Source organism: Eptatretus burgeri, chromosome 7 (assembly GCF_056783735.1).
Source record: "Eptatretus burgeri isolate ZD-2024b chromosome 7, Ebu_testis_v1, whole genome shotgun sequence".
NCBI classification, from domain to species: Eukaryota; Metazoa; Chordata; class Myxini; order Myxiniformes; family Myxinidae; genus Eptatretus; species Eptatretus burgeri.
Genome location: NC_140967.1, coordinates 58779488 through 58795384, shown reverse-complemented (window position 1 = coordinate 58795384; position 15897 = coordinate 58779488). Strand labels below are relative to the sequence as shown.

General features: G+C 47.1%; 1 protein-coding gene across 7 annotated transcripts in view; it reads right to left on the bottom strand.

The window, feature by feature from the left end:
* Window positions 1-15648, bottom strand: part of GSE1 (Gse1 coiled-coil protein) — a 228833-nt gene extending 213185 nt beyond the window's left edge. For 2 of the 7 annotated variants that reach the window (XM_085888618.1, XM_085888621.1), the window contains exon 1: window positions 13284-15608. In XM_085888618.1, coding sequence (XP_085744744.1) covers window positions 13284-15452 — 2169 coding nt within the window. In that variant the 5' untranslated portion in view covers window positions 15453-15608. Of the gene's footprint in view, window positions 1-13283 lie in introns of all 7 variants that reach the window. The other 5 variants (XM_085888620.1, XM_085888615.1, XM_085888616.1 and 2 more) reach the window with 5 other exon arrangements.
* Window positions 15649-15897: the final 249 nt, after the last annotated feature.

Below are 15897 nucleotides of genomic sequence, written 5' to 3'. Positions count from 1 at the left end.
AATGCCAGACACACCAGCTCCAGCTGGTGGGTGCGACCAAGTCCCAACGTCCTATGATGCCAACATTTTGTCTCCCATAAAGTTCCCTGTCCCGATGTTCCACCACCAGTCCCCATTCACCACCAATCGGTCAGTCGGTTCAAACAATGGTCATTTTGAAGTAGTCACAGAGAAATTCATGGAAATGCATGTTTAAATGTCCAAGCATGCCCCCAGACAAACAGTTAGTGCAGGGTGATGTGAAAAGTCTGGAATAAATTAATAATGGACAAACTTAATGAAATGTCACCTGCTGACCTTATACATGAAAATTTACAACTTCTAAATGAACTAGACATATCAAAATCACCATTTTCATAACATTTCTCTCCCCCCCCTCTCTTCCCCCTGCTGGATGATTTGGCATCCTGACAGTCTCTGGACAAATTATCAATGATTCTTTACACCTACATGGAACCACGGACACAAAACACATGACTTTGAACAAACAATATGGGAACTCACCACACAACACTTCACTTTTACAAGAGTACAGGATTGGTGAGAAGGAAAACTAAAACAAAACCATGCAGCTTCCTCCATCATCAGGCCACTTTTTCAATCCTACCATCAATGAAGACCTCCTGTAGTCCCACCTTTATTTCAGTGTCTCGTTGGGGAGAGAGTACTAGTGGCAAATAGATTCACATTTCTTCCTCAATTTCCCTTTACAAACTCATCCATTCACATCTCAGTCCAGAATACAGGTTTACACACTGCATCAATGTCAAACACATGTGTACACTGTATAGGTCACCTGTCGGGGCAGGATTTACAACTCAGACTGAATCGATGGGCTTCTGATGTCATGATGATGGCATAAAAGGTGATGACAATGACCCAGTGTCCAACCCTAAATGGATTATTTGACCTCGTTCAAGCCTGCCCTGTTACTCACCCTTTCCATCCATTTGGGTGTTTCATCACCACGATAGAGAATTTAGTTGGTTACCACGGAAATCATTAGGAGAACATAATGGCTCATATAAATTTTGGAGACCACATCAGATACCTGCTGTTGCACCATGCCAGACCATTTTCTGGATGAAGTCAGGTTGGGCAGACTTCGCTCTTGTATATTCAGAAGTAGAACCACTCTATCCTCAGGAACAAATCTCTTACACTGAGCCCTGACATCAATACCGTCACGAACTTCATCCTTTTGTACATACTCATGAGCCCTTCCTACCCTGGACGTTTGCTCACATGCATATCCTTCCAAGGATTCACCCTCATGGTGACTTCAAGGCTCTCCGAGTAACATGTATATATATATATATATATATATATATATATATATATATATATATATATATATATATATATATATATATATATATATATATATATATACATACCAGTATATGCAGGAACTCGCATTTCGCAACTAAACATCCACAAACTTGGAATACAAGTCGTCTCATGCTTGGTGGTCCAATAGACCATAATTATTGTTCCCGGATGGAGGCATTAAGTGTTTTGTCTTGGTGTCCATGGTATCTCGCTTAAATTGAAGATTTTTCCCCCCATTATTTATTTTTTTAAACTCTTTAATTATTTCCCACAATTTTCAATCATTTAATTTCTTTGAATTTTTATTTATTTAATTTTCAAACATTTATTTTTTCAATTTTCCATTTATTATATTATTATTTTTTTTCATTTTTCATATTTTTCTATTTTTCCAATTTTCAATTATTATGGTTCACGGAGGGAGGCATTAAGTGTTTAGGCTTGGTGTCCTTGGTGTCCCGCTTTTTTGGAAATAAAAGGAAAAACGTTTGTTTTCATTTTGAGGCAGAATTTCAAGTGCTACCAAGCGGGTACCATCAGCGATCTCCAATCGCAGCCGTCTAGTTATGAATGGAAGATGTTCATCCCTCTTTAACTAGTTTTCCAAAGTGAATAAAACCAATTGGGTGAGTAAGGTTTTGTTGAACCTTTCCACACTGCCCTCACTCAGATTGTGCAAAGCTCCCGAATGTTCTTCCCTCAAGCTAATATTGCTATGCTTTTCCAGGTCAATCAACCTGCGTGACCACAACCTTCAATTCAGTTAATGCCTTCCTCTGTGCTGGGTTTGCAATGCTGCACCATCTGTCCTCAATTTCGTTATTTCCCCAATTGGAATACAACTGGCTACCTTTAACACCAGAGCTCATGGTCTGTGGTTCTGTACACACACCTTCAACAATCATACTCCTACTTCAGAGTTTCATAAGTCCATGAGGGTCTGACCCAACCAAAAAGCCCTCCATTGCCTGATGGTTTAAATACTCCACAACATTATGGGTCAACCTGCCTTGGGCCCACTGTAACACGACCAAAAATATCAAAATTTGGGGGAACTGTCACCACTGCAGACCCTGCCTCAGGCTTTGCAGCCTCACCTCTTCGTTCCATACTCCCAACAATTGCAGCCTCTCCAACCAGACCCACAGGTGCCCATTCCCCCTCTCAAACTGGTGGTCACTTGCCACCAAGAATTCAGGAAAATTCACCACATTATTCCTGCAATTCACGGACCGAAGCTGGTCTAGTCTATGGGCAAGTCTTAGCAGAATGGAAAGCCTGGTTGCACACTCAGTCACCCTAAGGTTGTTCTCAGGGATCTGGCACTCCACCAAGACCCTCGTTTTCTGCTTTAGGTGAGCTCTACCAATTGCTCTCGTAAGATTTATAATGTGGGAGGTTATTGTGTTTCTGCCATTGCACATGGTAGGATGCTTGCAAGTTTGATGTTCCCTTTAAGTTCATACTACACGGTAGTTGATGATTCACCAACTTGCGGTAAATCCGGTTCGGTGGTTAAATGGTTGTAAAATTTAGAGTTGTCTTCATTTGTGCCAAGTGTCAAGTTTCTGCATACACGAAATTAAGATCTCCTCATTGCTATGTTGATTTAGACCTAATTGCTACGAAACGACTGCTGTGATTCAGACCAACAGCTGGTGTCTCCCACACAACCAAACTGTTTGTAATTACCACAACAGCGATGAGACTAAATTATATCTGGCAGTGCTATAATATAAAATATAGTTCTCCAGCTTAAACACAACCTGACAAGGCAGGAGCACTCACTGCTACCCCCAAAGGCATCTACGGTATACTACAAAGGGTTATTCATAATAATGACCACCATGGCACATTCACCGGTCCAACCAAGGAGAGAAGAGAGGAGAACACCATCCATGGATGTTTCTCAGGCTGTTGGCCCATAGGCAAGGCTGAGCATGACTTCAGCGCGCGCGCGCACACACACACACACACACACACACACACACACACACACACACACACACACACACACACACACACACACACACACACACACACACACACACACACACACACACACACACACACACACACACACAAACACACAAACACACAAACACACACACACACACACACACACACACTGTTTTGTAAAAAAAAGGGCACAGCCAACCAACAATTAGTGTGAAGCTCCACTCCACCAATTTGAAACAACCAAAGAGACAGCTTCAGGCGACATTTCATTGATGTTCACGAACTTCATAAAGCTTATGCTGCAGCTTCGGCCCACGAAGAAACTATATATATATATATATATATATATATATATATATATATATATATATATATATATATATATATATATATATATATATATATACACATCATTCAGAAAGTTCTTGGAAAGAGATACAACATTCCAAGAAACATCAATCGTTTCCAATATATTGGAAGTACTCTACATATAATTTGCAATTTTTACTTCACTAATTAAACGTACTTGAAATTTATTAGACTATTGGACGTCTTCTTTCATTTTTTGGGACACATTACATAGTCAAGGCTCGTGGAAGAGCTAGAATTAGTATATTGAACGGATCAGAACACAACAGGACAAAAGGAACAAATGAAAGAGGGGAAAAACACCAATAGCAGAGTTGAAGGCCAAGATAGAGGCAGACTTGGAAATGGGTGTGGGGAGCATTGAGGGGCAGGACAGGATGCATAGGTTGAGCAAGATGGATACAGAGGAAACTCTCAGGAGAGAAAGCTGGAAATTTGGAAGGAGGGACTGGGGGTTGAGGGTGGGGAGGGGGGTTAATGAGGGTAGAAAAGATCATGGCTTTAGATTGGGGATGATCTGAGATGGTGGTGAACAGCTGTCTTGAAGACCTGGAGGGAAGAATTAGATTGAAGAGAATGTGGAAGTTAGTTTCACAGGTGCGAAAAAAAGAGGAACGAATGAGTTTTGGTGAGCAATGATCATGGATTTCGGTAGTTTAACCAGAAGGAGGGTTGATGGTAGATTGTGTGAGCCCTGCAGAAACCTGGAGGGGGAATAAAGCATGAAAAGAGAAGAGGATGCAATACCAGAAAAGAGGGAGTAAAAGAATGAGAGACCACCGACCTGTCTGCGATGGTGTAGTGATAGACCCATAGACTCAGCTTCATCGCGGGAGATTCCAATAATGTTGAAGGCCTTGGTTTCCACAGCGCCAAGCTGAGCAAGATGTGAAGCAGGGGAGCCAGCCCAGAGGGGAGAGCAGTACTCAATCAAGCTGCGGATGAAGGTCTTGTAGGTGGATAGGTATATCATTTATGAAGATCAGGAATAGGACTTGGCCCAGAACACTGTATTGGGGCACTCCAGCCTTGCCAGAGAGAGGAGACGAAAGGATTCTGTTGAGAGCCACATGTTGGTTATGACAATAGAGGAAGTCAATGAGTCAAGTGTGGAGTGTACCTTTGATGTCACAGGCAGAATATGGAGAGAAAGGCAGGATGCCAGACTGTATCAAAAGCACGAGATACGTCTGGAGAGACGGCCCTGATCTCATGTCTGATATTGAGGGACTCCATCGATTGTTGGGTGAGTAGAAGCAGGTTGTCCAAGGTGGAGTGACCTGGTCTGAAACCAAATTGGTGATCTGAGATGAGGTTGTTGGAGAAAAGGAAGGATTTCATATCAACTGTGATGATGCACTCCAGGACCTTGCTGATGACTGGAAGTAAGCTGATAGTCTGTGGTTAAGGGGTTCCATTTTTCCACTTTTTTAATGCAATGCAGTGATGTTGGCTGATTACCAAGTATATGGAAGATGACCTAGCAAAAATGACAAGGTGAAAAGGTCAGAGAGAGCAAGTGAAAGAGCAGCAGAGCAGGATTTTAGGACACCTGAGCTGATACCGTCCGGTCCAGTTGCAGAGTCAGAGTCGAGGGTTGAAAGAACCTTCTCCGCTGTTTGAGGTTCGAAAGAGAGTCCAGGAGCAGTTGGGTATGATAGGGAAGGATGGGTATCGAGAGTGAGGGGTTAGAGACACAACATTTGGAAGCAAACACAGAAATGAGGCATTCAGCTTTTTGAATGTGTATTTGGGCACCGTTTTGGTCGAGCAACTAATGGGTAATGTGTACCAATTAATTAATAATTCAGTACATTGACTATCTACTCTGTCTATCTCAAGGAAGAATGGAATTGGGAAAGTCCCGAAGAGGTCCATATTACTCTATTCTCTCCCAAGGCTTAAAAGCTGGATCCAGGGAAAGGGAAAATGAGTTTATGGTGAAACAATGCCATGTTGAACAAGGCTTTCAACCATCAAATACAAGTGTGTACTGATCATGATTCATATTGGTATAAAGTTATAGTGTTCATTCGAAGTCCAATGAATGTTGAAAAACTGTTGAGGATATGCCAAAAAGGACAGTCATCACCAGTTTTGTGTACTAGTTAATTTAAAAAAAAAAGTCATAAACATTAAATGATTGTAACTTCTGGGTTAACTTATTTGCTGCTCCCATTTGAGCACATAGTTTATGATGCCGGGCCGCTAAGCTTCAGTCCCATATATTGTGTTGCTTTGTCTATTGTGTCTTAATGCCCCAGTGTGTATGTAATGGCTGTGCAATGTAATATGTGTAAGCCCCTTCACGGCCCTTTGGACGCTGTCAAGAACGACATTGCCAAAGGCAAACCTTTTGCTTTTACAAATTTCAAAAACCGGTTATTTGTATTCCATATAAAGTATTGTCAAGTGATTATACTACTGCGAAGTAGTGCAGCGCAACATGGCAATAGGGGCCATATAGATATCATGTTTGCAAAAAATAAATCCCCCGCACCACCACCACTCAACTTTTTCCAAGTGTTCCATTTTCACACCGATCTTTCCCAGCTTCTTTCCCTTTTTTACCCCCTCATGCTCAACTCCCAATGACCCTATGCTTTCTCCCTATTCCTCCCCTTTCCATTCCTTTACAATAGTTCCTCTTTCTTAATTCCCCCCCCCAACCCCCACCACCACCACCCCCTCAAAAACACATAGAACATGCAGATGGCCCTGAAAACGACATTTTAAACAATGACACCATGCATCTACCTGCACGCCAATATAAAAAAAAAAGGATGTGCAGGACAACCCCCTGCCTGTACTGATATCCAGCTGAGCTTTCTGTGGGATTCTGAGTTCCAGTTCTGATCACTGCCCAGGGTTTCCCCACCAGCCCCATTTATACTTGAACAGGAACGTGCACTGCAAATGAATAGGAAAACTCACTCGGGAACTTGCACTGCTGCTGTTAGCTTTACGCCAAGGCTAAAAGGGAGGGGAAGAGGAGGGACGAGGAAGAAAAAGGCAGAGCAGCTTGGTGAGGCATGAGAACTCCTATCGCCATAAATTGCGGATCGCCACCAAAATGGAAGGTCGATGAGATGAAAATGGTTCAACAGCGAAGTTCCATCTTTTTTATTCTCAATGGATGCAGTTAAAAAGCAGAAGCTGGATCGAAATCATTACACATAAAATTTGAGGTCGATGGTGTGGGGAGGTGGGGGATGGAGGAGGGGTATGGGGTGTGGTCAGAAAAGCAAAGAGGAAGGGGGATAAAAATGGTCTAAAAAGCATAGGAAGGAGGGAGAGTTTGGGTGCAGAAGAGACGAGGCTCTGGAGGAGGTTAAATAATCGAGAGGATGACGAAGTGGGATGTGGTGGCGAGGGGGAAATGGAAGGTGGACAGTAAGTGGGTTAGGGTATCACAGAGGAGAGAGAGAGAGAGGGCGGAAGGCGAAAGCAAGGAGGAAAGAGAGTAAGAGGAAAGGAGAATGCGAGAGGCAGGGAAGGACAGCGTAGCTGCTGCTTGGCTGGCAGCGAGCCGGCTCCCCGGGGGGGGGGGGGGGGAGAGAAAGCGGCGCGTCTCTCTGGCGCCTTGGAGCAGAAAAAAAAACGAAGCAGAGAAAACGGCTCCAGTTCCCTCCCACCATCTCCCTAGTTTTCTTTCTCTCTCCCTCTCTCGTACTCCCGCCCCAACCCCCCTTTCCGCTGCGGCGACTTCAAGCCGCGACCCCTTCCGAGTACGTTCGGATCCCAAACGCTTGTAGGCTGAAAGTTCGAATGGTGAACATGGTTTGTGAGCCCATTACGTATCAGCGCTGAAATTATTTGCAAAGTGTTACGATCCATAAGTACGAATAGTACCGAATAAAAAAAGAGATGTGAGCTCCGCAACAACTGCATCGATTTAATGATGTCATGGGATGTCAAAGTCCAAAACTGCGCAGTTCGCGCGCGGCACGTGGTGGCGGCGCCTGGCTCCCATCGGCGAGCAGCGGCGCCAGCCGGGCGCGTTGTGAAGGGAAATGGGAAAGGAGAGGGAAAGAAAGATGAGAGAGAGAATGAGGAGTGGGCACAGGGAGGGTGAGAATAACGGGGAGCTGGGGTGAGACCTGGGAAGTGTTCCTTAAACAGAAGCAGCCGTAGCGCAGGCAAGCACCACCAGGTGCGAAGGAAGGGTAGTTTGAGGGAAAGAGATGGAGGGGTGGTTGGGGGGAGTACATGCACCTGGTCCGGCACATGCCTCTCTCTCTCTCTCTCTCTCTCTCTCTCTCTCTCTCTCTCTCTCTCTCTCTCTCTCTCTCTCTCTCTCTCTCTCTCTCTCTCTCTCTCTCTCTCTCTGATCTGCCAACAAGAGAAGCGGCAGTTTCCTCAAAACCTGTAACTCACTAAAAGTCAAACAGACAGAGAAGCAGGCACATTGGGAAAGAATGAACGAAAAGAGGGAGACACGGAGACGGTCAGGCAAAAGAGGGGAGGAGAGGGCAGGCGGGAGCACATTCCTTCGAGGCTTGTGTGGCCGTTCAGGGTCACCAGGTCAGGACCAAAGTGTAAACAAGACCCACAGTCCCTGCGGCATCAGTCTTTGTGCCAGTTTGGCTGAACGTCTTTTTATCCGTCCCTGTGCAAAGAAAGACGTAAAAAAAAAAATACACAGCCATTCGACATTAAAGACAAATAAATGAATTGTTATGTTATCATGTTTTTAATAAGAATAAGGTTAGTACTCGTCACATAAAGTGTAAGCGGCCCTTGCCAAGCAGGTACTGTATACAGTACATCCAATGGGTGTTGACTACATGCAGCTGATGCTAAAAGTTCACGCTAAAAGTTATAGCCAAAGGTTTCGATTTTATGGGTACTTTAAAAAACACATTTTGGTTACTCAGTAACGAGTCAAACGATACATGTGGAAGTGTCTGTACTTCAACGTTTCACGTCCAGCTTGTACAACAGCTCTATACATTCAACCCGGGTTATAAGAGCCGAGCATGTTTTTCAACACACGGTGCACAAAGTTTTGAAGACAAAAGTTCAAAAGCACCTCGGCTTCCTGCAATTGTTGTGCTGACCATAGAGACGAAGATGTGTTACCATTGAAGTGGTGAAGTGAAACGGATATTTATCTTCTTTTTGTTTTTAATAATCCAACTTGAAAACAACTGAAGGGATTTCTGAAGGGGTTTCGGCGGCAGCTGTAAGGAAGATGGGAAGTTGCCTATCTAATGGAGGTTTAGCCTTCTGCCTGGCACCCTAAATTAGCCCGCAGGAATTCTATCGGTTGGCGTTGGCATGTCAAAGTTGCCAGCTCTGAACGGGCACAGGGCCGAAAAGCGTCAGGCTCTGCTCCTCCGACCAAGCAGTCAGTAAGTTTGCCTGAACGCAACACAAAAAGACTCATTACCTGGTAAAAGTTACACGCTGAATGGTTACAAATGAATTTGAATCAATCCCTCCACAAGAATGTAATATAGAGCATAATGATATATTGTATTCACGGCGCCATCATCAATATTAAGATGCATTTCCCATGCAAAGAAAGAGATAAACAAGAGATGAAACAGACAGTCAGTGAGACGAGCAGACGGAATAGGTGAAAGTGCCTGGCCTGTCATGCCTTTAGGGAGTGGTTGAGGTCAAGTGAACTCTGACCTCGAGCTCTCATGTTTCATCTTTGTGTTTCAGCTGCTACTCTGATGAACCCAGACCTCCTTGCATTATCCACCTAATTGCACAACCAGATCACCACAAAGCCTGCTAACCAACCACTTAGGAGACAATCAAGGAGACAACTAAGATCTTGGGCATTGTTCCAGATACCATAATGTTTCAGATATCTGCCCTGTTGGTAGAGTGTTAAAGTAGGTAAAAAAAGTCAGCTACATCGATAAAAAACAAAAATATGTCAAGGTCCACGGGAGTCATGGAAGAGTTGAATGGCCAAAGAATGAAGATTTACACTGTGACAGAGAGGGAGGGGGCAACAAGTGGACACGGATCAAACAAAGAGCACCATCAGGTTGGGCAGAAGCGATCACATATAGTCACAGGAGGTGACAGAACATGGATGTGAGCTGCCACTTCGAAGATCTAATAAGTTGATATATTTGCAGTAAAGACAACATTGAAGCTTCTACACGATGAGAGTAAATAATTGTTTACTCAAACTTTGTACTGATCTTAAAATTGCTGTAAAAAGCCCATTGTATAAACATAAAATATCAAATAGTTTCCTCAAGAACGTAGCCTGATAGCTTTGTGTGGGTGAGCTTGTCACCAATAACATATCAGAAACACATACATCAGCAAATGTGATTTGTGGTTGTGGTTAACATTGGCATATGCCTTTGTTGTGTTTCCAAATGCACTGGTGACGTTTCTGTGGGCACCCTGGGAGTGACCTCTTTGAATCTTGGTCATAAGCAAGAATTTTTAATTTATCTGGAATAACAGGTCATTAATACCTATCCCTTTCTTATGACATCACGAGATCTTCAGAGTTCACAACTGGGCATCAATGGATGGGACATTTGGTTTAATGTCCCCGATAAAGGGTGAAATGTTTTTTATTCAGGTCAAGTGAACACTGACCTCTCGCTCTCATGTTTCATCTTTGTGTTTCAGCTGCGTACTTCTTTAACAGCCACAATTATTCCCAAATTATTGTGGGGTTGCTCAGGGAAAGTTTTGGGGCCAAGTCTTTCATGAACGGGCTGGCCGGGCCTGATGCTCGACGACGTAGTTAGGGCAGGAATTTGGAAGTTGGCAATGGTGCCGGCGATAGCTCGCCTAACCTTCGCGAAGGACGCTGTGGAATCTTTAACATCTACCAACTAAAGCCAGCAGATGGGGCACCCAGTTGAACATCAATCTGAGGGACAACACACATTGAGGAACCACACTGCCTGGTAAACACCAGGATGACAGTCTATAGCTGGGTTGAGATTTGAACCCAGGCTCGACAGCTTATTGGTGAGTGCACGTACCTCTAAGTCTAAGCCATCCTGCCAGCCCATTGAGACAGTATATTCTGCCAGCAAAACATGAGTTCATTGTTAAATATTCTTCTTTCAGGAATCAAACACAGACTAGACAATTCAGAAGGAAGTATGCTCCGAACTGATCAACATGCTCTTGACGTAAAGTAAACATCCCTTGCAACAAGTATGTGGTTGGTGTGAAGCTTAAACCTCACTATTGATAAAAAATACAGTGCTTCAAAGTGGTAAAAGCCATAATCTCCTCCATCTTCTCCTCTTCCTGGTGAGCTGCAGAATGAACCTGACTCTGGCACTTGACCAAGATGATTTTAGCCTTGGCCAAACTGAGTCAGGTTCCTGCTGTGGCATGTGGCAGCAATCCGATCCAACTGTCAAACCAGCTTTCCAAGGTCTAATGGTGAAGGTAAAAAGTTCTGTCGTGAGAGCGAGGAGACTAATAAGTGCTTCAGATAATAACATGCTTACCAAGTCATTAGACATCGACCAGAGCACGTGACAACCCCTGACATCCTATGCTCCAAACGTATGACACAAATAATTAATTAATTGATTGTTGTGCACAGTGCAATCACTGTAGGTTCCATTGTAGAAGGGAGGGAGGGGGGAGGAGGAGTTTACGTCTTTTTCATCTACAATCAGATGTAATCGCTTCACCTCTTGCTTCCTATCGCAATCCCAAAAGCATGAGCTCGCAGGTTGGTCAGTTCACCTTACTTCCTGTGATTGATATCGCTTAAGGCACACAGATTTGACCAATACAAGAATAGCCCGGAAACGACAAATCTGTGGTTTTTTAAAAAAAAGTCACTCCAACTTTACAGAGAGATTAATTTTTTTTTAATCCAAAGAAAAAAACAAAAAAAAAATTATATTTATTTTTCAATTTTTTCTTTTTTGCCTCAAACACTCCGCAGCACTCACTGATGAACCTCTGAAAGTTTGACGAAGATCAGTTCGGCCAACTCTGACAAAAAACATGTGACACGGATAGACAGACAGACAGAGAGCCAATCATCTCTCTTATAGTACAGATCACCAAGCCTGGTGTTGGTTTAGTGGTTAGGGTGGCTGCCTTGGGATCCTAGGGTCCTGAGTTTGAGCCTTGCTGGCTGCTGAATTAACACCAGGTGGGGTTGACTCCGCTTGTCATCCTCCTGAGGTCGGCGAAATGAGTACCGGTAAAAAGGGGCACAGCATCAGTGGCGCAGCTGTGCTCCAAGAAAGGGTCGGAGTGGCGACCTGTCCCAGATTGTTCCAAATAGCCAAGGAAAAACTGCTTCGGCAGTTCCAATGCTCCGTTCAAGTGTACGGTCCACAAAAGTACAGATCACCACGAGTAACCCCTGAACAATTTGATCAAAGCAATCCGTGAAGTCATTTTAACGGTCTATTCATTTGCACAAAAACAGTCATGTGATGACTGTACAGTAACACGGTTATGGAGAATGGGTGAGGCGGGGCAGGCGAAAAATTTCAGCATTTCTGTGTACGTAATATGTAAACATCGAGAAGAGGCATCCTCGTGTCGAATGAGTTATTTACTCCCAGGAATATCTGATTTGGAATTTAATAATTGGAGAAGCACACTGAGAATGGGCATGGAGTTTTCAAATTTACAGCAGGGAGGTGGGTTGGGAGGCGGACATTGGGGAGGAGTATCTTCCCTTTCCCACTCCCCCAGCCCATCGACACCTACAACTGGATTTTTAGTATTATTATTACTATTATTATATACTTCCAAAGGGGGAAGGAAGCGACGTTATCCGAGGGAAGGAGATGGCCTCTCAAGTCCTCATGTCCAATTGCAGCCACCGCCTGACACAAAGACCTACTCTTTGAAAACATGTTGAGCAAAATGGTCCATAAAGAAAACAGATGTTACAAAGTTAGCAATTGCTTCGAAACTTTAAGGCAATCACTTGATCTTGGTAAATATAGTACCTGGCTTCCTACCTGAGCACAAGGACCACTGTGCTACTCTTCCATCACACTGCAACTTGGTGAACAAGCTCATGGGGGGATTTTGGGAGGAAATTCGCTTTTTAATCTCAAAACTGCACCATCTGGAGTAAAGGAAGTGGCAGAGGCTACGATACCGGAATTCGAGTCAAGTGGTAACACCAGTCACGCACATTGGAAGGGTATTGAACGATAACTGATTTTCACTCCTCTGCCGTGGATAGCGAGACACCGCAACATGATTACACACTGTTATTTACAAGGAAGGGCTGTCTAGCCTGGGTTCGAATCCCGACACAGCTATAAAACTGTCATCTCGGTGTTTCACAGGCACAAGGTGATTCTGAAATGTGTGCGTGTGTCGTCCTTTGGATGGACGTTAAACTGGGTGGCCCGTCTGCTGGAATTAGTTGGTGGACGTTAAATATCCCACGATGTCCTTGACAAAGAGGAGGATAGCTATCTCCGGAACCCTGAACAAATTACAAATTCCTAGCCATCTCGTCGAGCCTGGCCAGCCAGTTGGTGAAAGATTTGGGCCAACCCCACAAGAACGTGGGAATACAATATTCCGTTCAAAAGGAAGAAGAGAACACTATTTACATGGGAACGGGGGGGGGGGGGGAACCAAAACGGTCAGGTACGACGGTCACAGGTAACAGCGGCGAACCTCACCAGCTTCTCTTGCGCGTCGGTCCCACGGTCGGCAGGAAGCACGAGACTCCGACCCATCCGAGTGGAACACCCTGAACAGGACGCCACCACCGTCCCCGAGCCAGAGTCAAGCACCACCAGCCCGGGTACGAAGGGCAATGGGACCCTGGGAAGCGTTACCGGGCACAACTGGCCGCGGCGAGGTCTCTCGCGCCTGCAGAAGTAGCAGGTGAAGGTGTCCAGGCGGTAGGGTCGAGACCAGGCGCTGCTGGCTCCAGGACCCGAGCTGTGTGCCCGCCACTGAGCCAGCAGATCTGCGGCGCACAGGGCGCACGCGGGAGCGTACACGGCCGTGCACGATCCCATGGCAACGGCCAGGCACGGGAAAAATGGTTCACGGTCACCAATGTTGGCGGGTGGCGTCACCCGGAGCCGACGCTCCGAACCTGGCTCGAGAGAGGTTCCACACAAGCGGCACGACTCGGGTTCTGGACCCTCTGGGTGGATATTTCGTCGGGATCGTTGTTGTTGTTCTTGTTGTTGCTGTTGCTGGAGGTGGTGTTGCTTTGCTAGGGTGACGCTACGCAGTCGCTCGGCGAAGACACCGGGGTTACGCACCAAACTGTCGTCACCCATGAGACGGTACGTTCGCCATAGTTCCCGCAGCACGGCGCGACAGCGGGCGCAGCACAACACGTGTCCCTGCACATTCATGGGCGCTGCACCAGGTGGTCGTCGGAGAACACGGACCAGGGGAAAGTGCATCGGGGTGTCGGTGGATGGGACGGTCTCATGGTGGTCTGGAGGAAAGGATCGTACAAAACACAGAGTTCCGGGCTCCCCGCACACATAGCAAACTCCCGTGGTCTCGACAGCCTTGTTGTCCACGACCTCGTCGAGACCGTCGTCGGTACATCGTTCACTCTTGGGTTCCCGCAGCGGTTCCACCACCTGTGGTTGCATCAAGTGCATTTGCAGCAATGATCCCGGGCCGAACTCCACTCGCTGACCGCGGAGATTGGCTGAAAAGCGGTGTCGCTCGGGCTGGACCCCGGCGGTCGCCTGCGTGTGCCACTGGCGCAACAGCGAGTCATGACACTGCGAGCACAGCTCGGCCTCACCGCCGTCTCCCGGGCCGACGGATCTCGCCCCCGGAGGCGGCACGACGAGGCGCAGGAAAGGAAAGAAGGGTCTCTCGGGGCTCCTGGGGCTCGGCTCGCTCTGGAGAGTGCAACGGGATCCGTGCGGGCGCAGCACTGCGCAGCACAGCAAGCAGACCGCGGCCCGGTCACCCCCGCCACTGGGGCACTCCGCGCTCTGGCTCCGGGTGCCCGGCAGGACCGCGGGCTTTGTGTCCGAGTCCGGGGGCGTCGTACCGTGCACGACGAGTCGACATTTCGGGTCCGATTCGATCCCCAGGTCTCGTCGGGTGATGGACCCGCACAGCCTTGCTTCTTTGTCGTGGCCGACCTGCGCGAACCCGTTCTCGGACAACGCATCCATGGCGTCCTCTGAACCCGAGTCGTCCCGATTCCTGCCCGTCGATCCACTGCCGGGTACGGAGTCCGGCGGGAACAGGTCCCAGTCCGAGGGCGTCCCGTGCGTGCGTGCGGACTCACACTCGTGCGGTCGCTTGAGCCAGTACAGCCGCTTCTCAATGGGCGTGCGGCTCCTCTCGAAGGAGCTCCACTGAGCCGACAGGAAGCTCGAGCAGACCCCGCACGCGAGTACGGCACCGGTCGGGGCCGAGTCCGAACCGTCGGCGCCCGGAGCCGGCTCCTGACTCAGCAGGAAGGGAAAGTACGGGGCGCCCGGAGCACGGCGACGCACGGACAGCCGCCACTCGCAGCCCACGGGCAGCACGCTCCCGCACACGAAGCACACTCGCACGGAGCCCGCGACCGGGGACGGAGCCGGTGACAAGTCCGTGTCGATGAGACCTCGTTGCTGCTGCTGTTGCTGTTGTTGTTGCTGCTGCTGTTGCTGCTGCTGTTGTTGTTGCTCCCGCATGTCGCCTGCTCGACGCGCCGGCCGAGCTGCGCGCTTTTCCCGGAGGGAGATGGGGCGAGGAGCGGGGAGATGGAGGGGGAGGGCGGCAGAGCGGGGGGGGGGGGATGGCTGGAGGTTGGGGAGACTGGACTCGCAGAGAGGAAGAGATTCCGTACGGGCTTGCTCTTCGCTGTCCCTCATCGGTCGTGCCTCTGCTTGGCAAGTCCTTCGTACATCCTGACACACATACAGTAAAAGACCTTTCCAAATGTAAAATGTATTGTGCCATCGGTGTCAAAAAGCCCACAAAAATGACCAAAAATCACCCTCCCATTGCCCTCCCGGGTTGACCGAATAATCTTCAAGGGCGCTGGTACGTTTATCATGTGACATGTCTGATTGGGCGCCCTGTTGTGACCCGGTACTGTCGTCATATATACTTATATCCATCGATCTCTCATGAACACCCCCTTGGCACAAGGACACATGTTAGCCAAATGTTGTCACTGGCTTTTATCGGTTGTCTGGCACTGTCTGCCATTCCCTGGCAGTCTGGCACTCTCTCTGCCCTTTGAAAATACTTCCTTTCCGTCAACCTGCTCCTCCCAATCCCTCATCTCTCCTCCTCAAGCATCATTTAAATATA